The sequence below is a fragment of the Pipra filicauda genome, unplaced genomic scaffold (genome assembly GCF_003945595.2).
Source record: "Pipra filicauda isolate LSUMZ 115617 unplaced genomic scaffold, ASM394559v2 scaffold213_size2393758_pilon, whole genome shotgun sequence".
NCBI classification, from domain to species: Eukaryota; Metazoa; Chordata; class Aves; order Passeriformes; family Pipridae; genus Pipra; species Pipra filicauda.
The window spans coordinates 161,792-186,326 of NW_024104325.1; the positions used below are offsets into that span (position 1 = coordinate 161,792).

Consider the following 24,535-nt stretch of genomic DNA (forward strand, 5'->3'; position numbering starts at 1 on the left):
AGAAAAAGAAATCTTGAGCACCACACAGCCCAGCTTCTCTCAACTTTGCTCCTACCTAACATGGCATACCCACGTGAAGGTACATCTAATGCAACTCACTGATTGTATCAAGGTGCAATTGGGGTTGGTGATTGCTGGCACCACAAACCACCACAGTGTCCCAGCACCTCAGTTCCACGCAAACATTCGGGTTTAGATGTGATCACTCTGAAGGCCAACAGTGTGCAAGATCATTACCAACCAGCCTTGTGCAGCTATAGCCTGAAAAGTGACTCCATGAAAGTGGTATGAGGGTGAGGTAGGGAAAAAGAGGAGTGTGGTGTTTATTTCCTTTTAACTTTCCATTTCATACGTGCTCAGTGCCATGTCTGAACATGTTCAGAAATTTCCTCCCCTCCTCATTTACCCTTCTTTCAAATCCTTGTCCTACAAATTTTACCTGGGATCAGAAAATTAAGCTGAATTTGTTTCTCTTTCTTATACACGCAGAGTAATAAAAAGACTTTGCAATCCAAATTCTGCACTTATGTACACCTGCATTAACCCCATTGTCTTCAAATGATTCCCTTAACAATGGCTGTGGGTTTGTACAGGTGTTGAACAAGCCTCGTAATTGGAATTTAACAAACAATTCCAACAGCAGGAGAAGAAAAAAAAAAGTGAGAAGTCAGCTCAATCCTTGTGGCATTAGGTAACACATTTAAGGAGTGGGGGGGGTGGAATGAAGGTATTTAGGTGTGTGCAAATTCTGACAGGCAACTCAAGTGATTTCCAAAAACTGCCAGTTTTCTACTGAGATCCATAAACCACAGCAACAGCAGAGAATCTAAATCAAAACTTGCTTCGCATTTACACCATCTTTTCAGTATTCTCTTTAGCCTCCTTCCTGCTTCACCAAGTATTTTGTTTCCAAAATAAACTTCATAAACTTCCTCATGGGATCACAATTTATACCATAATCCTACAAGCCCAAAATCCTAAACAGACCCACCTGGGCTGAGGACAACTCTTCAGAGGGTTGATATGGAGGCAAACCGAGAGCATGTGCAGGATTGGGGCTGTGTTTGCACCACCAGCTCCCAGGGAGGGAAGAACTTCCAAAACACTTTTGCACTAAGAAACAACCCCAACATCAGGCAGAGAAGCAAAACAGGGCCAGGCAGAAAAGCAGGATTGAGGAAATGCCACACAACAGAAGATGACATTGGCTGCTCTGCACTGCCACCTCAACTAAACCCAACAGCTGCTCTTCCAGGCCGAGCTAGATTTTACATCATTGTAAAATCAAATAAGAGCTTTCTGTTGTTGGCATGAGCTCTGGCTTGCGACCGTCACTTCAAATCAGCTTTCTCCAGCCCTCTTTCTCCATGTATCAAGCCACAGCCAGGACATGGACTGCAGATGTAGTTAGGCTTTGTTGTGATGGATAACTTGGTCAAAACAGTCTAACAGGAAAGGTTATCCATCTGGCAAATTGATATCAGTGACTTTATAGAGCCAGCAATTACTCCTCAGCGATGCAGAATTACTACAGAACACTCAATAATGAAGAGATGCCAGTTACTTACAAATTACCAATCTAAGAAATTAATTACCAGCTGAGAAAGTAATGCACAAGGGATAAGACTGAGAAAGCCACGTTCAGGAGAGGTCCATCATTTGCAACAAGTACATTCTCATCAACAACTAGTCCTGGTACAATTAGTACCACACTGAGTACTCTTTCAGGACAGCAGACATCACAACTGGTCTGCAAACCATCAATGGCTGAGACAAAATAGCATCATCTAAAAATGGAGACATTGTTCAACCTGACACTATCCAACACACAAACCCCATTCTATGCTCCAATACTGCAAAAGCAATTCAGCACTACTGCCAAGAAAATCATCATCTCCCAATTCCTTCTTGTGCCTACAAGACGACTTCTCCACGTTCAGAGAGCCCTCCCATGTTCATGCACCATGCTCACAGACAAGGCAACTGAACTAGAGGAGCACGTGCTCTGAAGAAGCACATACAGAAGTGTGCTTTGCTGAACACTAACAGGCATTTTTGCAATGTAAACTCCAAGACAAGTATTTTTTCCACAGCTTTTTCATGCTAGGGCATGACCTTGTGAAATAAAAAGAAATCTACTTTTTGCCAAAACATGGAAAGATCTAGCCAAATTCTTCATCATCATCATCATCATTAAAGGGAAAATAAGTGATGGGGGTGGAGATGAAGGGAAAAAAAAAACCTATACAAAAACTGCACAAGACCTCTGAGCTACAATTTTCACAGCCATGACTATTTGCTTTAACCATATGTCTGTAATCAGCAGCAAGACCTTCCTTTATCCTCTGGTCCATATATTAGAAATTCAGCGCAGATGCTGGCTGATCCTAGGTCTCCAGAGGAGAAGAGGGGAGGATAAATTAGACCTACAACACTTAGAGGGCCCCAACAAAACCTCTGACCAGCCATGCAACAGGTCTTCAAGGCAATGTGATACAGAGAAACACAAGACAGAGCAACGACATCAGCCTAAATGGCTCCTCTCTCTCACTCTCTCTCTGTGCATTCAGATGTAATGGTGAATGAAGGGAAGAAACATAACACTGACTAAATGATTAAGTAAATTAGCCAAGGTCATTACCTCCAAGCCTTTACAAAGAGGAGATCCTGAATTATTTGGGGGAGAACAAATAAAAGGCAATCACCAAACCTAAACAGTTATTTAAATGGAATCAAAATTACTAACATTACACCCAGGCTGATTATTTAAGAAACTCAAGGAGCTTAGTATTTTATTTTTCCTTAGAAGTAAAGGCGTACAGGAAATTCAGCAGTCACATTTTCTTCCTCGGGCAAGAACACCCGCACTGCTCGCTCACTCATTCACTCACATTTTTCTCTGTGCAGGATCTGACCAAAAGAAGCCCAGACCGAGTTCTCCAGACACTCCTGCTTATCACACAGCAACAACTCTGATTTTTACAGTTTTATTTGGCTCGCTTACAAGACTCAGTCTCATGTAATCCACGGGCCTGATCCTTCTCCTAATAAGAGCAATGGCAAAACTCCAGCTGATCAGTAGTTCTGGACAGACCTTGCAGTGCCAAGAGGATAAACTTTAAGGGTCTGAGCCTTATTCATTCACTTTTCTTGCTTCCACAAGTAATCCCTTTAAAAATAAAGGGGCTGCTCCTAAGAGTCAAAGATGCAGGACTGAATAAGAGCAGAAACTGATTGAGAAATATTTGGGGTTCCCCCTCCAGCAGAGTACAAGTGCATTCTTCAAAGCATCCTCTTATTTCGGTAAATCAAGTGACAGCATCAATTAAAAAAATCAGTAAATAAAAGCAAAACGCCTGAAAATGTCATTGGAGGCAGTAAGAAGAAACTCAAGTCCTTCTTCTTTTAAAACAAGGGCAATCAAATGATGAGTAGCTGAAAATGTGGCCACACACACACACTCCTTCATATACACATACATACACAGAGGCAGTTCATCAGAATTGAATCGGAGAAAGAAAGATGAATTTGAACCCTTTATCCCCTGTCCTTTATAAAGGCTGCCACTCAGTAAACGGAGATTGCTCTAATTACTGTGACAATTCTGCACCCCGTTCAAACAACTTTTGTGTTCTGGACAGGTTTCTCTGCGAGTTTGAAATTCTTGGCCTGAGAACCACTCTTGTCTAAAAGAGGTTTCTCGTTGCAAACGCAGAATGCAACACTAACAAGTTGTCCCTCTTTTCAGCTCCTTTCATTCTCCTCTTTTCCAATTGCCTGATTCAAGGCTTAATGGAAACTTGTCAAGGCTTTTCTTCCCACAAACCCTGTAGAGCCCCAAGGCAATCTGTGCACAGAGCAACCACAGGAATCTCATATTGTCAATTAAAATTGAATAGACACCTGATAACTAAGTATACGTTCACGAATAATATACATCACATGCATGTACACAGATTTGCCCACACAACCACATAACCAGCCAGATACCCACGTTCCAGCACACCAGCAGCGCAGCAACACACCAGTTCCCATTCACAAACACCCAGTGACACCCAGATTCTAGTCTTCACTTTTTCATTTCATATTTGTTAAATTTAATTTCACATTTATGAAATTAAAAACAAAGTACTTTCAAGTACTGTAGTTGAGCAACAGAATTCAATGGAAAATAAACTAACTACATATACCAGGCATTTGGCCTTTAATAACCCTGGGGATTGCAAAGATATTTAGCCGCTATCCAGATAAAATAAGCTCTGTGGATATTCTTTACACAGCGGTTTTGTGACCAATGCAGTAGTTATGTTTGTGACTAGCTCCTGTAAGTACCTTTTTTTTTTAATTGTCACAGACATGTTTTAATCTACATTTTATCGTGTAGTTTAAGAAATAAGAAAAATCCCACAGGAAAATGTAAGAGGGATTGAAGTAAACTGAGACACTGGGTTATAAGAATAAAAATCTCAAAGAACTTAACTTCCAGACAACTATAATCTGTAACTCCTTTCAAAGGGAGAAAACCTTCTTGTCAGTGTCCCAGAGAAAACAAAGGTAGAAACACTGACTGCCATCTTATTCTTCCGATGTGTTCATTCAAGGTCATACCTTCCCCTGGATTCTTTAATATTGGCAAACATTTATAATAGAGCAGTTTCAATAGCAGTCTGTTCAGCCTGGGTGTAGATCAATGCAGCATCTATATGCCGACTTCCAGACCTTGCCTATGTCAGAGTAGTGGTCCTTGTTGTATAAATCTCTCAAATCTAATTAAACCAATGCAAACCTCTTACTGTGTATGCTCCCAAACCAGTTCACTCATTTAACGAAGTTAAAATTATTCAGGCTGGGGTTTAAAGCAGTTCCAAGAGGACCTTCACTGAATACTTGCATCAGTTCAAAACAGAAATCAGTGTAGTGGCTGGCCTCCGGAATAGAAAAGCCTATAGCCTCAAACTTTTCCAGATCATGATTTAAGGAGTCACTGACTCTAGTGGGAGAGGTACGCCCCCACCTCTTCTTGCTCTATTTTTCCCTTTCTTAAAATAGGACTATTTGTTTCTATTGTATCAACATCCATATCTTCATATTCCCCAGAAAGTTCTTTTGCAGTATTTTCAGTCTGGCATTTTCTATTTCTACATCTATTTCCACATCTTCCTTTGGGACTTTTTTCTGGTGTCTCGGCTCCATCACCACCACTAGTGAATTAAAAAGCAAAGAATGATTTTGTTGTATACCAGCATCTTTCACACCACAGATAGTCTGGAAGGACATACAAAGCTGTGAGATAGATGCTGGTCAAGCACATTTCATTCATACTTGGTAGCCATTAGGCATGCAATCATATTTCCCACAGAGCCTAGGGCATTAAAACCTGTTCTGCCAAGAGGGGAGAACAGTTAAGCAAGACTAACTGTGCCAGAAGGACTAACAAAATGGTTATGGGACCTTCAACATAGGAGTCCCTCCTGAATTCAACCTCACTCCCCACCTGAATACCTGAAGGAACATCTGACCCCAGAAACAAACTGCTCTCCCATCTTCTCCTTCCTCACGCTTCCTTCAGCAAGCAGCGCAAGCATTTCAAACAACACAAATCCATTCTCCACTCAAAGCCTACTTGGCTCCTATAATTTCTATCATTTTCCTGTCATCATTTCTTCCTTGCTGAAGCCAGCAGCTTATGAGTCAGAGAACAGTCATTAACTTTTACAACTTCCATACAAATCCACCTACTCATATTAGAAAAGCGGTATTGACATGCAACACAGCCTCAGACCAAACCCTGACCCTGCCAAGATGCTCCACACTTCTGTGAGAAAGTCAGATACTGCAGAAGCAGGAGCTCGTTCAAGAACATACCATTGGAAACACAACCTTTTTTCTCCCCTCCCAAGAGCGAACAGCTATGAAGAAGCAATATATCAATACCACATTTAGTTGAGTTTGGCTTTCTCAATACCTTTATCCACTGTTGAAGAACTTGGCCATTGGTTCAAGACACACGGGGCCTGATGCAAAGCCCTTCGTTATTAATAGAAGCCTTTTTTCCACTGACTTCAATGGATCTTGGACCAAGCCCAAGGAAGACAAGATTTCACAGCAGTAAGAGTGACACACATTCTCCGCATTCAAAAAAAGAAAAAAAAAAACAACAACAATACGCAGCATTTACGATGTCAATCTGTATAGCAGTTTTGTTTGTGTTTTGCTTTTTCAAAATAGGCTCTGGGTTGTCGGATTAATGCACCCAAAAAGTCTCTCTGAAGCTGGAAGGAATTACGGGCAGATACAAAATGCTATGGTGAGATACATAACATTCCCAGTACCTCCCTCAACTAGGATATAAAGGCATCCTCTACCACAAAATTGCTTGTAAGTTGCTGCAGTCACACTTTAAAGTGTCCCATCACTATAAACTCCTCCAGTAACAGCTACAATATTACTCATGATGAATTAATTTATATTAATATGGCTATCGCACGCATTTCCATATGAAACCCATTGTTCTGGAGCATTAATAAAAACCTCACCAAGTGAAGTAACATGGTACCCCTATATTTAGTTTGAAGAAATTTAAAATAAATACGTTTAGAACAAAACTGCTAATATCTTCAGTTTATCATAATTGGCACAGCAAGCAGAAATCCAGCTATCTTCTCAGTACGTATTTATAGCATCCCCCGTTCCCATTCATTCCGCATTTTCTTAGAGAATCTGCTGTACCCTACATCTGCAATTCATTGACTTTACAATTTACCACATGTTGAGATGGAGAGGTCTCAGCTCCATTTGAATCACTGCACAAATATGCAAGTGATTTATCGTTTTAAAACTGAAGACTGCAGAAGAACGACTCCACTTTTCCTGAACATTACTCCTTCTGGCAGACCATGAACAATTACAGCGCGTACTAATTAAGCTCTGTAAATGTGCTGTGCCCTGCTAATGCCTACCAGGCCTCAAATTTAGTTGCATGAAGTCAAACTTCAGCCAGCGACTTAACTCATTCAGCACTGCCCAGTTGCCTGAGCGTGACCCCACAAAGAATAAGGGTCGAGGGTTTAGCCAACCTAAAACAAAGGCGTGAGACTGAACAGATTTTGCCGGAAAGAATGGGGGGGGGGGGGGGGGGATGGGGGGGGGGGGAAGCATCTCGGGAACTGGAGGAACATCCTTGTTGATAACCTGTTAAAAAGGTACAATACCACACCAGCTTTGCAGCGCTGCGCTGGGGGATTCAGATCTGTCCCTGGGGGCTAATAAGTCACAGCGCTCCATTGATTAGGGAAATGCATAAAACCTTCAACAAAACTGTACAGCTATTTGTGGAAGAGCTGAATTGACAGCCCCCTCTTTTTTTAAAAAAGTCAGGTTTTACATGACTTGTAGAAGAAAAACATATGGCCAAAGCAGTGCAGCTTTCCACCACACACGTAACCCTGCTTTTTTCTTAAATTAGTCTCCAAGCACAACAGTAACCTAGAGGGAACCTGAAATCAGCTGCTGAAGAAAAAGCTAAAAGTAATACCTAGGCATATTTAAGTAATCATATTATCTTGTTAAAACACACACACCCCCAGCACAGACAAGACAGCAGCACTTCAAATCTGACGGTCCACTTTAGCAAAGCATGTGTAATGGGGAGTGAGCCGAGAACAACGAGCTTTGCTGAGCAAAGCACAGTTTCTCGGGCCCCAGACTTTCCTGACACTTAAGAGTCAATCCCCAGATCCCAAGCTTCCCCTCCAACCATCCGTTCAAATACTGGCGCTTTCCCCCTGCCCCCTCCCCAAGTTTCTACAATTTCTCCTCATGCTCCAACATCCCTCCTTTGTCCTCCAATTACTCTCCAGTGGCACCCACTCTCGCTGTGCCTCCCCCCCCCAGTTAACCCCTCCCAAAACACCACCCTCCGAACATCCCCTCTGCTCCCCTCCACACTGACCTACACGTTGATCTCACATTGTTCCTTCCAGCAGGACACAGGGCTTCTCCCCTAAAAACTGCCTTTAACCTCAACATCTCCATTCATTCAACGCATATTTTTCCTTAACGTAGGTTTTTGCTGCTTTTTAAGAGGCCCTGTTTTATACACAAACCAGTCTAATACATGTATTTCCAAGCATCCATCTTTTGCATAAAACCCGATGTAATTTTGTCTTCCCTCCCCAGCTCAGTGGCATGTCAGCAAATTAAAGGACATTTCCAGGTGTCATCTGTCTTTAAATGTTTGCTTGTGTCGGTATCTAGGAAATACTGCGCAATATTACTGCTGAGACCTCTGCAAAGGACACGAGCTGTGCTAAACTTCCCTCCTTCAGCCTGGCTGCATCACCCACTGCCCAGCCTCTACAGCATCGCAAGTGTTAATTATAAACTTCGGAGCATAGTAAAAAAAAAAAAAAAAAAAAAGGCACAAACATAAAACAGCAGTTGGGAGGAGGAGCAGAAATATTCTTTACTTTTAGGTGGGGAGAGAAAGGATTTCCATATCTCCCCCACACACCCCCAGCACCACACTTCATCTCTCATTGCTTATAATTAGTGAAAGAAATTTGAGCCACTGCCAGTGTCTGTGGACCTTGGATATTATAAGGCCAGCGTGGCGTCAAATATCTTAACATTCATAAGTGTTATAGGCTGTAAATAAACCCCGTGGATTTATGACCCTGCAGTGCTTGCCAGCAAACGACTGTGGCACATTTCTTTCAGCAGACCTGTCGAGGTGCAAGTTTGCCTTTGGTTGTAAAATTAACCATTTCCTTCACAAATGTGCCCAATTAGAAGTCAAAGTTTTAAGGCTTACTTACATATTTGCCAGGACATGGGACTGAGGAGACACGGGGGGAACGCAGCTCTAGACTTCCCCCAAAACCTCACAACTCCCTCCAAAGCAAAACTTCTCACAACAGCCCCAGTGTGCAAGGCAAGTGCCTGGTTTCACCAAAAAACCCTGAAAAAAACCCAAACTGACAACCTGACCGCTGTTGCATTTATATGTGCCTATCACCAGCCCTCATTTTTGGCTGCTTTGAGGCTGGGGGGAGCAGGCGTCTCCCCCGGGGCTATGCCTGGAGAAGGATCTCCTCCCTTCCCCCAGGATAATGTCATCTGCTTCCTGTGTAGGAGAGCATTTGCTAAATCCAGGTTGTCTCATGCTTAACTGCCAATAATCCAACTTCCACATAACTCCCAGACAGCTGGGAAAAGGTCCTCGGAGTTTTTAGTCATGGCACAGAAACACACGTCCACACTAAAAATCTGCAGCTGTCCTTTTTCTCTACACCACATTTTTTATCTGATTTTGGGGCCCAGTCATGAAAGTCTTGACAAATTTAAAACATTTTTACCTACATTCTGGTTTACAACCGCCAATGAAAGCTACAACATGCTCCTTTCCCCCCCTCCATCTTCAGCTGACAAATCAGCACATATTTGCTTGAACAAAATGAAGGGGAAGAAGGGAAAAAACAAACCACACCACCCCACTCAACATCCTCAGTCCTTGTATGAATGCATTCAAAAAACCTGGAAAGGCATCTACTGTATTTTTTTTCAGTACAGATCAGCCACTGGTGCACCTATTAAAATTGTTCGATTTCCAAAGCAAATATTATTTTTAATGAAGTGCAGTCCTGCAATTATCCTGTACACTCAAGTAACAGTACTGCATTATATTGTTTTGCAAGGTCCCAGAAACATGAAACTTTTCTCTAACTAATTTTCATAGCCCCCTAAAGAGAAATTGATGAAGTAAGCAATGCAGCATTTGCTCCAGAACAAAATCTTGGGGGGGAGGGAAGAAAAAAAAGAGACAGAAAACAGGGTAAAATTAAAAATAAATCAGCTTCTTTACTGAAAGTAAGTTAACAAACACAGTCTGTTTGCCACCGTATACCAACTATGCTAATGCTATAGCAGAGTGATTCAGCAATCTACCTAATTAAGGCACGAGGAAAGTTTCTTTATGGAGGTTCCATTTGATTTACACCACAGGATCATCAGTTCTTATTTAACAGCTTGTTTTTACACAAGTCCAGAAACTTTATTAAAAGCATGTCCACTCTTTCTTTTTTTTTAAACAAAGCAAATAATTCACTCTCCACTGAATAGCTCTGTATCATAAAGTACCAAAGTGCTGACATATTAAGTTGTATCTACATTATTAAACTAGTTGGTGGACGTTAATACTATAATCCATACTGCAGACATTAAACCTCAACCATAAAGATTAGTAAAGAATTAATATTGTCACATCGAGACTGAAACCTTAACACTCCAGCCATAAATATTTCTGAAGGAGATGAAAAACAATTAGCATAAATACCAAAGAAGGGCAAGAACACCTGTTCTTTTTCAGGGCGATAAGCATTTTATTGTTCTCTATTTAAAATGTAATGACCTGTGTAATTACAGTAATATTACATTGTATTGCAAGGGCTTGGAATGTCACACTTTGAAAAGTGTTGTCAAAACAATTGGAGGGAGGAAAAGAAAGGACCACCATTAACCCTTCACACCCCAGGGTCTACAGCTTTTGTATTAGGAAGGATTATGTTGTTTGATAAAGGAAAACACCAATTTTTCGAGCCAATTAAAGAAAAAATGTTTCTTTCTAAACATAAAAATCGAGGCAAGGGGGCTGTTCTTAACCACAGCTATTCCCAACTCCCAACTTCAGGACCAAACACAAGCTTACCCCTACAGTCTCACTCAGCCAGCAACAATTTAGGAGAAAGGAAGATGCAACAGCACTAGCAAAAATAAGAGCATCTGTCAGAAGGGTTTTCTTAAATCACGACACATCTATTTGCCCACCGAAAGCATTAACCGAGCTCCAAATTTAGGCTAAAAATTAAGTACACCACTTATTCATTTTCCAACTCTGAAAGGAAAACAGTCTCCTTTATTATCCCTAACAGGCAGCTACCCCACTGCCTCTGCAAGTGCAGGGATGGAACTGGCGCTCTCAGATGCGTCACTTCATTACTATTTGACTAGACCTCTACTTAATACACATCTATTCTTATAAGCAAGCCACGGTATTCTATCAATAGCAAGATAAATATGCAAAAAATCTTTGACTTTTAAAAATAAAATGATTCCTATCAAGCTTGAGAAATAGTTTGCAGTATTTAAAGCATTATCCTTGAGATAATAGATTATTCATCATAAGCAGATTTTATGATACTTCATAATTCTTCACATTCCTAAAGCAGTAAAGGAGAAAATGCTGCCCACAAGTTTGCTCTTGAACAGACAATTACAGGTACATTTACAAAACACAATAATCCCAAATAAAACAAAAATAACAAAAATCCAGGAAAAAAAAAAAAACACAACAAAAAAACCACACCCACTGACTTTTAAGATTCTACAACAGCAAAAGGGGAAAAAAAACAATTTTGCTACATATCTGCATCACCTCTTTACCTTGCATGCTCTGACACTCAACAAATATGGCTCCAGGAAAAACTACATAAATAAAAATAAAATTTGCAATTATGCAGAATCATCTATACCTTTCCACCCTGTATTTAAAAATAAAATAAAATCAAACAGGAGACAGAAAGATCTAGTTCATCTGGAATTGAAAGCTGGTACAGCAGAGAACTAGAATCCACCTAAAAATAGTGTGTGACAGACAACAGCTATCCCGCTGAATCTTTATAATATTCTGCTCTCAGGCCTAAATAAACAACTTTAATTTTTCCTGGCTATAATTAAGTGGCAGGCAAACAAACAAGCATACGGAATGTGAAAGAATAAGGTTAAGAAGACAGGAGAAGGTTGCTGGAGCCTGGATGTGGAAATAAGAAAATTGCCTATTGAGTGTGGAAATATCCTTTCAGAATTCATCTGATAACACAAGCAGGCCACCTGCTATACCAACAATAAACCAACCTGTAAGCTTTTGTACAGCACCTTTAATTCACACAAACCCAACATTCCTACGGAGGCCTTTTCTAGCTGTGGGGGAGCAAGGGGAGGAAGAATACTCCAGGAGAGCTAACTGCTGAAGGATCCTATCTCCACATGCTAAGCTAAAAAGGATTTGTAATAAAGGTAATGAGAAAAAAAAGAACTGTAGTTGTTGTAAGAAAAATGCTTTAAGAAAAAGGTAGTAGAGGTGTGCTTCCTATTAGTGTACACTTGGAACAGTGGAACGCACTGAAGGTAAAAAGGAGGAAAAAAAAGGAATACAAAGCTTCGCAATTCATAATAAAGTGATCTGTAACAAAGATTGTTTTGCTATCCGGACTCCGGTACTTATGGAATTCGGAATTTATCACCACCATCCCTACACATGTGGGTGACCGTATTCAAAAGAAAAAAATATAATGCATTCAGCCCCTGAATTCCCCTCCCCATCATTACAATTGCAAACTGCAGTCACCTCTCTGCTACTGTCCCAGAAATCACCTCCTCGCAAAAAGAGCCTCACAAGCTTCCAAAACAAAACCGTACCACAGCCCTAAATATATGCAATGTCAGAAAACCTTCCTCACAACCTCCCTGTCACTCTGCATTTACTAATCTGTCTATACTGACGTTTTACTAAGTGAAAACAAAACTGACCCGATGTTTAATATTTTAATGCTTTAAAACACTTGTAGATCTGATACACTCAAGTTGTCCAAGCCCTAAGTCATTAGTACGGCTTCAACATCTACCCAACAGTAGATCTATTATTGTAAATAGCTATCTCGTGTTACCACAAGGAAAAAAAAAAAGTGTATAAACACACATGGTGATGGTGGGGACGCTTCAGATTCAGAAACACCAAGAAGAAACAAAATAGCAATGCTAAAGCCATCGGTAGGACTAAGTGATGTCTGGAAGTTCCAGTGGATTTGACCGTTTAAAATGAAATTTTTTTAAAACTCTTTTAAGAGGAAAGAAAAGGTGACACTTAAGAAATCTGATGTCAGAGCAGAGCACACCGTGGGTGACACTACGAGCGAGAAAATAGCTGGGACTGCAAACCTACCAGCACACCCCAAAGTTTCCTGGGATCTGGGCTAAACACCTCGCTCTAGCTGCAGGCACACGCAGACCTGCATCCCTGCCACTGAACCCCGACTTAAGCAGCAGGAAAAAAAAAAAAAAGGCAAAAAACCACCAACAAAAAACCGGACGCTTTCAGCAAACTGTTTTCCTGCCAGCATACTTCCAAGAGGAATTTTGCTCGACTTGTCTGATTATTTTTTGCGCCGCTGTTGTTGTTGTCAGAGCCAAGCGAGGCGAGTTGTTTCCGGACTCAGCCCTGTGCCCTGAGCCCGGCTCCCCCCGCCCCGGGGCCGCTCCCCGCGGCACAGCCCCGGCCCGCCGGGCAGGGCAGCCGCGCTCGGCCCCCGCACGCCGCGGGGCGCGGATCGGGGCGGCCGGACCGGGCTGAGCCCGGCTCAACTCGCGGCACCCGCGGCCCGAAGGGGCACAATGAAATCGCCGCTCCTGCAGGCCGGGGCGGGCGAGGGCAGGAGAGGGTTAAGGGGGAGGAAAGGGGAGGGGGAGCCGGCCCAGCCGCCACGGAGGAGGGCAGGAGGCGACGGATCACCATGGAAAACGAGGAGTTTGGAGGAGCGGATCGCAGGCTCGGCTGGGAGAAAATAACCCCCCTTCCCCAAGGATGGGAGAGAAGGGAAAAAGGGGGAGGGGGGGAAAAAAAAAGGCAACTCCTTGGGGTTTTTTGAATTTATTCCCAGTTTTGTTCTGAGGTGTTGTTTGGAATTTGTTTGCTTTGCTTTTCCCTCCCCACCCCCCGCAGGGGGAGGTTGCGAGGGCTCCAGAAATCTACCCACAAAACTGAAAGTAAAAAAAAAAAAAAAAAAAAACAAACAAAAAAGAAAAAATAAGGGGGGGGGGAGGAAAGAAAAAAAAAAAAAAACCACGGAGATGGCGAAGTGTAAACAAACCCCCTCCCGCCGCGGCCCGCGGAGTTCGGAAAGTTTGCGGCGCGGGGGAGGGGGCGGCGGGCAGGGCCGGGACGAGCGGGGCACCGGGAGCGCGGCGGCGGGAGCCAGGGAAAGGACTGGGGTGGGGGGGAGGGAGGGAAAGGAAAGAAGGGGGAAAAAAAAGGCACTTACCGTTCTCGCCGTCGGAGAGAGCGATCCATTGGGCAGATACGGGCTGCTGAGGTCGGGGATCATTATAAAGGGATAACCCGGGTATGGTGGGCCCTTAAACAACCCTCCATCTTGCCTCTTCGCAGCTAACATGGCGGGGAGACACGAGCGGGAGCGGGGAAGGAAGGGGGCAACAGGGGGAAAAGAAGGGAGGGGGGGAAGGAAAACTTTTTTTAGCAAGTGTCCCCAAAAGGGGAGCCGGGCGCCCGGCGGAGGGGCGGCGGGGCGGGCGGGCGGCGGTGCCGGCCGGGCCCGCGTACTCACCTTCCTCTAAACTTTCCCGGGATTTATCTCTGAAAGTTTCGGACCGAGGCGGGGGCCGCCGCTCCGCCTGGGAGCGAGCCGGGGGTCGGCGTGGGGCAGTTGGGGAACAAGGTGTTTGGGGTAGGGAGGATGTTTTTGGGGGGGAGGGGGTCGGGGGGGGGGGGGGGGGGGGGGGGGGGGGGAGAAGGGAGGAGAGGAGGAATGAAAAGCGAAGGAGAAGGGAAAAGGTGCGGGGAGAAGGTGGAAGGAGAGAAACAAACAGAACAAAACAGAAGGCATCGTTACAAGTTGGTGCCGCGGAGAAAAGTTGGTCGCCGGCGGGAGCAGGACCCGTCGCGGCGCCCCCGGCCCCGGCCCCGGCGCGGCCCCGGGCGGGCAGCGCGGCCCCCGCCCGACCGCCCGCCGCCCCGAAACGGCCCCGCGGGGGGCTTCCCCCGTACCTCCGAGTCTGAGGAGCTGTTTTGATTCGTTTCTGATTCATTGACGAGAGACGACTTGACATCAGCTAAATCCCTCTCCGCCGAGGAGTTCTCGGAGATCTTCTCCTCCTGCTCCCCTTCGTCTTTGAAAGAGATCAGTTCATCGTTGGCGCCCAGGTCGTCCCCTCCACCGCCGTTCAGCTGCGGCATTTTCCTCCTGCCTCACCCCACCAGCAGCAATTTTGCAAAAAGGGGAAGGGGAAAAACAAAAGAAGAAAAAAAAAAAAGGAGGGGAATGGGGGGGAAAAAAGGAAAAAGAAGAGGGGAGGGGGGGGGAAAGTTTGCACCAAAAAAAGAAGAGTCCAAGGTGAAAGTTTCTTTTTTTCCCCTTCTCTTTCCTCCTGGGGAGGGGAAAAGAGGGAGGAGGAGGGGAGGGAAATGTCTCTTCTTTGCTCCTTTGCACCAGTGACTTTAGGCTTCTTCCTTTCCTTCTTCGGGATTTTCTCTTTCTTTCTTCCCGGGAGCTGCTCGGCGTGCGCTGCGCGCACACGCACACCCGCGCACGCACTCGCGGAAAAATTAATAATAATAAAAAATATATAAACCGTGGGGAGGGGGGGGCTGCAGGGGGGTAAAAAAAAAAATAATGCAACAAACCAAGCCCAGAAGTCAGCTGTGACGGGGGGGCAGTCGCCGCGGATATGGGGAGCCTGTGCCGCTCGGGTTTGAGTGAGTTGAAGTTGGACTGAGAGCTTTTCAGTTCAAAGGCGGCGCTGATTGACAGATAGAAAAAGGGGGATCGAAATCCGGAGGAACGGAGAAGTCTGGGATCCGGGATTATTGACAGGGAGCGAGAAACACACCAGGCACTTAATGAGATGCAGGAGGGGGCGGGGGCTCCCCGGTGACGTCTGCATAAATAAACAGGTCTGGGGCGCGGGAGGGGGAGGAGGAGGAGGGTGGGGGAAGTAGGAAACTAACAATGATCCTTTTTGGCATGGGAGCGGGAACGCGAGGGGAGGGCCGCGGGGGCGGGGGCGCCGCTGGGGGGGCCGGGACGCAAAAGGGGTGGAGGGTGGAAAAAAAAAAAAAAAAAGGGAATTTTTTTTTTTTTTTTTTAAATTGGTGCACTGTAGCCCAGAGCTCCGGGACGGGGGGAGCGAGGGGAAAAGCACCCGAACGGGTGTCCCTGTCTCCGCGCTCCGGGAGCGCCAACTTTTATATTCTGGGCATTAATAAACATATCATTCCCCCGAAGCCCGGGTTCTCCTGAAGGATGTGTGTGTGCCCTTATTATTTGGGTACATGGGGCGGTAGGGTGGTGGGGTGGGTGTTTTTTTCAAACCGTTAACATTTTTCATGCTACTCGTTGGAGGTGAGAAACTCCAATCATAATAAACACTAGAATATAGTAAAAGCCTTTTTTTTTTTTTTCCAGCAGCACTTGCTCCTTGCATTTATTATGGTTATAACACGCAGGATGAAAATGTGCGAGATCACTCGCTGAAGATCAGATATTTCCAAATTATCTTATAGTAAGGCATAATGTTTTCTGGTCCTTGATGTAAAAAAAAAAAAAAAAAAAAAAAAAAAAAAAAAAAAAAAAAAAAAAAGGAAAGGAATGTGACTGCTAAGAAGTTAATTAGCATGGCAGGACGGAGAATCAAGGACTCCCAGACTTCAGAAGTGAAAAGTTGTGGTGGCGTAAACATCACGCTGCTGGGGGGAATCAAAGTGAAAGCGGCTGGTCCCCGCGGGGGGGGGGGGGTCCGGGCGCGGGTCCCCGCGGGGTGCGGGGGGTGCCCGGTCCGCTCCGGGGCTGCGAAAGTCACCGGCCGGGCTCTGCCTGCACGGCAACAAAATGGGGAGCAGAGTCATGCGGATGCAAGAAATGGCATCCGTTCCCCCGAATCTAATGTGGCGAGGGGGAAGGGGGAAACAAATTGATCTTCCAGCAGTGACAAATTGTAACAATGGACGAGTCAATTGGAAACTTTAACATGGGCAAGGAACAAAAGGAGGGGAGGGGGACTGGGGGGGGTGGGGAAGACAGTAATTTCAATGGGAATTAGTAAATTGCCTAATGGAAATGGTGTTTGAAAGCAAGGGACAGGCTGTACTAAATAATCCAAACATTCCTCCAGAAATCTAACCTGCTGCTCATGCTAAGGGTCATTCAGCACATAGGGTTTCCAAAACAAAGCCAATTTGTCATGCAATATTTAGAGAGTTTGGGGGGTTCAGCTAAACTGTCTTGTATAAAAAGAATAATAAAAATAATAATACAGAGATCGACAAGGCTAACACGAATTCTCAGGCATTAAAAAGTTCACATAGAAATTTGCATACTAAAGGGAAAGATGCAGACAAAATAGAAATAAAAAAATCACTGCAACTTACAACTTTAATATTAATCAGTAAAGCAGAAGTAGAGTGAAAGGAAGCATGAAAAGAAGTAAAACAAATGTGTACATTTAATCAGACAGGATTGCATAGGACACAAAGAACAGGGCTAATTAGTCTCAGCAGGTAGGGACTAACCTTCAGACTTCATAAATAAATAAGTCTGTGAACAATGTCTAAGTGGGAATATGGAGACAGAAAAGGGATTATTTTAAGACACCAAGTAAAAACATGACTAATGAAATAGTTCACTGTTAACTCAATGTACAAATGCATTGAACAGTTTCTTTTTCCACTGGTCTTTTGACTTTTGACTAACTTGCTTTTTACTTTCAGAGATTTTACTAAATAACTGTCTGTGGGAATGCACACTCCCCATTTGCCCCTGATTATGCACTTACTGTCTTTGCAAACTAGTGCCTTGCAGAGTGACATCTTAACAAATATTCTCCATTTTTGTTTGCTTTTTGATTTTTAAAATGCCTTTATATCCCAGAACAATATGAGATTAGAAATACAAATGTGACAGACTCCTATTTACTTTGCAGGGCCATGTGTTATAATTTGACCCAAATGAACAAAAACAGTTGCACAGTTTTGTTTTGTTTTTCAAAGACTTTTTCACAACCTGCTATGAATTTCTTCTTAAACAAGCACGCTTTTGCTTCAGTCCCGTTGTAGTTACTAACTACTTAGTAAGCATTATCAAAAGCTGATGTGCAAGACAAGACAGACCCAGTTGTTGCCCAAACCTGGTTGCAGAAGGTAGTCCTGATTCTGTAGAGTGTCATACGTTCAAGTACCATCACTGACAGACTATTCGTGAGGGTGATGACACACCTGAACTACTCATGCAAGTAATGTTACTCACATGAGTAAATATTGGTAGAAAGGAGCTTGGCGTTGTTTTTCTCAGTGCCACGTGGTGGTCCTGGGTGTAGAAGATGGCTCTGGAAAGCCCAGAGCTGTGGAAGGTGTTTCCTGGGCACGTTTTCACCCCTGGAGTTTTGCCACTGCAGTGGAGTCAGAGAAGCCCCATGAAGGGCCGGGAAACTGCTTTCTAGTTTTCATGGCGACATCAAGTTCTTGCTATTGGAAACTTCCAGAGGTTTGTTTTCAAACTGAAGCTTAGTGTGGTTGTGAAGTCCAAGGATTGCCGATGATTACTAAACCAATAGGGTTTAATTAGGTAGTACAAGTCACTTTGGATAATTTATGCACCTGATTTGTATCACTGCCCGTTATGTAACAGGTCTTGTTTCATGATGGGGGAAATGAGAGCTCTCCGGGGTCAATAGCGTCTGTTGAGTAGTATGTTCTCAGGTGATACTTTGAATTAAAAAAAGTATAGTGTGTAACAATAAAAGAAACAAAATATTAAAAAGAAAAAAAAAGGGCAAACTAATCCATGACATGAAAACTAATTTATTGTTTGAATACCTGATTTTAAGTAACAGCCAGCAAGACAAAGCCAGGTGCTCCAAGTTCAAGAGATGTTGGCTTTCTTGCCAAAGCTGACCTCTTGCACAGATGAAGTGCCTTTCTCCAGGGTTTTGCAACTCTGACAGCTTGGTACAATATACCAAATGCTTAGCGATGGGGTTTGGTTACCGACAATGGTGTCACCATTTTACGCTTCAGCCCAACATTTTGCTCCCAAGAATCCTGCCGTCTCATGAACAAGAACAGTGAAAAGTCAGATTCACCTGCCAGTTCACGTTGCCATGAACTGAAGAGGGAAGAGGTTGACTGGGGCAGCCAAGGAGATTTATTGTTTCACAAAAAATGTTTTGGAATCTTTAATGTCTCACCAGAGGCCCAAGTCTCTATCGGAGAAATATGGCCTGCTAACTGCCAGCTGGATCTCCTGGGTAATGTTTACATATTTGGGGTGAGTCATCTGTTTTCATGGGCTTCTCCAAAAGGTCCCAATGTAGGTTTCAATGTGTAAAATTCAAATTATTTATTTTGGAAAGATAAAAGGACTTTGGTTGACCAGGCTGGGATTTGAGTCTACAGCTCAAAGGAGTCCGTATGTTTACAAATAATCTTGGATCATTAAATCTGCTCTGAATGTCAAAAAAAAAAAAATCAATATTGAAAAGGATCCAATAACTTGAAGCAAACACATCTGCCCAGTGTCTTACCAGTACTGGCTCTTCCAGAATTAGCAGGGGGGAAATTTTTTCTAGGGCAGACAAGATGACAGCATGAAAACACAGAAACCGTGGCTCCTGTCTGCAGTCACTTACATTGACGGAAACAAGCACATAGCTTCAAGAAAGCTATCAAATGAGAAAATATCAACAAACAACCAAATCGTGATGCTACTGCTAGATTTCTTTGTGGCTTTAGATTTTGCACATACTGACCAGGTCACAGTGTGTTATTTGAGCAATAAGGTGGGCTTTCTATTTGCACTTGATGGAGAAACATTGGAAAATTGGGCACCAAAAAACTGTATTTATTGTTTTTCAATCTTTTAACACAGCCTGATGTCTCTCAATCCATGCTCTGCTTCCCAAGTCATGGCTATGGCTCAGTAGGAACATACCTCCCTTTTAGCACCTAAACCACAGCTTTACCTCTTGCTTTTGTTAGAGATAATTCTGTCAAATAATAAAATCGTTAATGGGTAGAAATATGCATTCATGCAGGGATTATTCACACTTTATCATGAGGTGATATCAAGCACTATAGGAGTGAATGACAAGAAATAGGCTTCTGAAATTCAGAGCCCTCCATAAATATACCATTTTTATTGACAACACATCTTTTAACCCTAATAGTAATGGAAGAAATCCAATAAATGAAACATTTACTGCATAACTTGCCTTATTTTCGGGAGGTGTCTGATTCCTTTCTAGCTGTCTCTAGAAGATGTTTTTAGCCTAATTTGCTCCCTAGAAATTTCACTCACTAGAGTTATACATCTATGACGTTTTATTGCCTGAAGCCAAGTCTGAATAAGAACTTTCTTAAGATATACTTATCCTAATGTCAGTCTACAAGAACTGAGCTGCTTTAGTTTGATTTATTTGTGCAACGGAGATATGTGTGCACCTATATAGCTGGCCATTGCCTCAAACTGGATCTAATAATCCAAACACAAACAAATAAGTGGAACCAGCAAGTTTAGCCATGGTTAGTTGTAAATAGACACTTTTAAACTAATCACCTCAGATTTATATTTATATGTCTCTGTTTTCCAAACCAACCAAAGCAGTAGTCCGTTGCAAAACATTCTCATTTCGCAGGGAAGGAGTTGAGTGTATGCGTCTATATATATATGGTCACAGGCAAACATCAAGCACTAGCCAGATGCAGTATGTTCACCTATCTAAGAAATACGACATGGCGTTTAAGGACCTGGAGCACGGAGGTCACTGTTTGAGATTGCAGACCACTGCCTGGCTGGTTCCCTGGGTTCTGGCACCCACATGGGCAGTGAGCGCTTTGGAGCAAGGGCCTTCCTTTGCTCAGTGCTTTTGCTGGGATATTGGTCCCTAAACAGAGTTTGTGGATGATATGGTGGTACAGGTAATAAAATGGTAATAATTTGGCTTGCACCAATAGTGTCACTGAGGATGATCTTGTAGGTGAACCCTGGCTGAGAGCAGATGGCAGTAGGCAACAAACCCAGCAAGCTGTAAGGCACAAGCATGCCCTCGGCCAGAAATGACTGCCCTTTCAACTGACACACAGTAATTAGCTGCGTATGCATTTGTAGTCTGTTGCAATATGAGGTAAAAGGGATTAGTTTTGCAATGGTCTGTGAACATGAACATGCGCCAGCTGCATTCCAGCTGTAGGGGTTCTGACTGATGGATGGCAATAGTCAGCAGAGGGGTAGTAACTTCTTAAAACAATCAAGTTTAACAACGTGGGATTATTTGATCATACCAAGCAATCACAGAACTGCTCATGTTGGAAGGGACGTGAAGACACCTTCAGTCAAGCCTCCTGCTCAAAACAAGTTTTAGCTCTGAATTTAGACCCATTTGTTTAGGGGGTTGTCCAGTCAGATTTCAAAAGCCTCTAAGGACAGAGATGAGACAACTAGGAGTTAGGACTTTGCATTTATTCTTTTTGAATTTCATAACGTTCCTATTGGCCCATTTCTCCAGCCCCTCTAGGTCCCACTGGACGGCAACCCTGCCCTACAGCAGGTTAACTGGACTGTCCAATTTGATGTCATCTGCAAATGTGATGAGACCTCCTCCAGGTGATTGATACAAATGTCAGAGGTCCTAGGATAGGGCCCTTTAGTACTACTCTTGCCACTAACAACCAGGGGTTCAGACCATTACCACTGTCATTTGAGTTTGGTCACCTAAACAGTCTTTTATGCATTTAGTTATCTACCTATTCAGACTGTAACGTTCTAACTCAGATGCTAAAGTCTCCTCTCCTGAAGCCTCAGGTTTGTGCTCCACTGCTTGTCTTCTTCACTCCTGTTAGGCTCACAGTTCCTTGTAGTCACTACAGCCAAGGCTGCTCTTGATTAACATATTCCTGCCCAATGCTTCCTTGTTTGTGAGAAGCAGATCCATGAGACCATCATCCACCCTTTGGCCATACACCATCTGTGTTTAGAAGTTTTCCTCAACAAAGTCCAGAGACTTTCTAAACCTGTTGTGTCCCATGGTCTTGTCCTTACAGCTGAAGTCAGGGAGGTTAAATTCTCCCAACAGCTCTGTGGACTGTTATCTGGAGACTTCTAATTGTTTAAAGACATGATTGACTTTGTCACCCTAATCAGATGATCTGTAACAAACTCATCACAGTGTTACCTTACTGACCTGTCCTCTAATCTTGATCCACAAGCTCCCAACAACCCATTTCCTCTTTCCATGTATCCCTGCTGCTCCTTTGTATAGAAGGTACACCCCTTGCTTTTCTTGCCTTCCTGTCTTTCCTAAAGAGGCTGTATCTTTCCATCAGAGACTTGTAATCATAGAATTGATCCCACCACGTCACAGCTGACCTATCCTCAAACCACAAGCAAGTCAGTGCATTCCTTCCTGCCTCAGTTTTTCTCCAAATCAGTCCAGTTAAGTTTCGTGCTTTTCAGTGTACCACTGTCTCTTGCACCATGTCTTTCTGTCCCAAATACCTCAGATCTTCAGAGCAATGTATGGCCATCACCATAACGCAGTCAGTAAGGGTGACAGGGGAGGCTGACCAAGAGGACGTCATTTTGGACTAAGACAGGAAGTTTTAATTTAGGCTAGGAAGTGAATGAGTACTGTGTTTCCTGCAAAGCCAGAGTTAAACACCCAGCCCAAACCCCAGCCAGGTCTGCAGGCTGGCAGCCACATGTCCACAAGAAGTGTACTCTTCCCAGGAGCCACCAAAGGCAGAAATCTAGAGGAACATATGGGTTTTTTCTCCATGGAAGCAGTTGTTACTAGTATTTTGCACAGAGCCACCTCTTTGCCACTGCATGTGCAAACCAGTTCCTGACACTTCAAGCTTAACAATCATATTAATTAATAGCTGATCTTTTCAAGTATAAACAAAGTAAAAGGATTCTCAGGAAAATCCTTCTTGACTTCTCCTTGACAGTATTTTCATATCTTGACCAGGCCATTTATAATAGAGACATTTACTGTATTTTACTATTTCCTAGCAAATAATTTTCTGAATAATAATTCTGCTTTAAAGGTTGTTTTGGCCTTTCCTTTTCTTCCCTTAGCTCCTGAAGCGTATGTGTCTTTTTTTTCCCCTTCTCAATTGGCAAAGGCCTCCCAACTACATCAAGCAGTTTCAAGTCAGCCGAAGAGCCCTGCTGAAGGAGCAGAGCAGTCTCACTCTCTTTGTAAAATATGCTGCCATTTATCAACAGACAGAGGTTTTTCTTGCATCTAGGAATCTGAGCTAGCGCATACCAAAAGAGTGGCACTGGAGACTTTGTGGTTGGCTGTTGTTTCAGGCAACATGCAGCCTTTACATAGCCTGAGGGCATAAATAAGCAGACAAGAGGGAATGGACAGACCTTCCTACAGTACAATTAGGTGACAATGAGCTATCCAAAACAATCAGGATATCAACAACATCAAGTGCTTTGCCTGTGTCTCAGGAGCGCTCCCAAGATTTATTGCATCAGAGGCTCTGTCTACTGCTGGCGCCTCTAGATAGCGTCTCTGGAGATGTGCAGTTGTCAGGCCCTTGGAACAGGGTCTTTTCTGGGAAACTTATTGCAGCCTGAAGTTTTGCAGTTAGCTCCAGTGTAGCTGGTGTCTGAGCATCCTGTCCTTACTTAATGCAGGATCCCTAGGAAATGAAACAGAAGAGATGGACCTGCAACCATTTTGGGAGGATTATATAGGGGGATAATCTACAGAAGTAATTCCAACCATCCTCCATCTACTAGACTGGGAAGAGGCAATAGGTCTCAGGACATTTCCATTCTGGGTCTTCAAGACAGTCTTTCTTGACTCACTTTCTCCTTCAGAAAGCATGCATCTGCAAAAGGGAAGCCAAGGAGCTGCTCTCCTGCATTTCTACCTTGGCTCTCTGGATCCATTATCTCCTTTCAAGGACTCTAATCCTACAGAGTTCTGTTTTGCAGGTGAGAGGTTCCTGGCCTTGATCAGAAAGGACGTTGCAATTTCAAATCAAAAGGCAAATGTAAGATTGTGATCAGCACCCGTCTCAAATGTACATTTCAAACGCACCTTGTAGGAATTTCAAGGCATTTGGTAGATGTAAAACTCCACTGGAGACTGTTCTTTCTAATCTGGGAGACACAAAGGGCAAGAGTGGGTCCTGCATTCACAAGAAGAAACTCAGTGTGTTTTGTCTGCTATTTTACCTGAAGTACAGGTCCATTCACCTGCTCCATTCACCCTTTTTACGACATATCATGGCTGTACAAGAACCACTGTAATTCTTCGGGCAACAGCACCCTTAGGACATCTTCTACATCCGTGGGAAGACATAATCTGGCATTCAAGGCACTGTGGTAGAATTGGCACCACCACTGCTCGCCTGAGGCACTATCTTTTTTCTTTGCCTTGCTTAGCTTAGCTTTCTTCTAAAAGACAGGGAGCTGAAGCAGTGATTTTGCCAAAAAGGGATGCAGAAGAAAGCAGAGATGACATAAATCAGAATAACACTGGTCTCTAGGTTCCTTTGGTGGCCTAGACTGAAGAAGTCTGTATACAGAGGATCTGGAGAACTGTGCACAGTGTCATCGATATACACGTCCTCAGGCTTGTTCTCTTTGTCCCTCTGACCTAAAGCAATCTATGTCCAGGCAGGAGTGGAGAACATAGCTAAAATAGCACATGCAGCCCATTTTGCATACTTTCC

The 24,535-nt window shown here is 43.6% G+C and overlaps 1 protein-coding gene across 22 annotated transcripts in view; it reads right to left on the minus strand.

The window, feature by feature from the left end:
- The window catches only part of TCF7L2 (transcription factor 7 like 2), a 175,772-nt gene extending 160,637 nt beyond the window's left edge, over nt 1-15,135 (minus strand). For all 22 annotated transcript variants that reach the window (XM_027750106.2, XM_039381141.1, XM_039381140.1 and 19 more), the window contains exons 1-3: nt 14,837-15,135; nt 14,397-14,463; nt 14,094-14,218 (exon numbers count right to left, since the gene is read on the minus strand). In XM_027750106.2, coding sequence (XP_027605907.1) covers nt 14,094-14,218; nt 14,397-14,463; nt 14,837-15,025 — 381 coding nt within the window. In that variant the 5' untranslated portion in view covers nt 15,026-15,135. The remainder of the gene's footprint in view (nt 1-14,093; nt 14,219-14,396; nt 14,464-14,836) is intronic.
- Nucleotides 15,136-24,535: the final 9,400 nt, after the last annotated feature.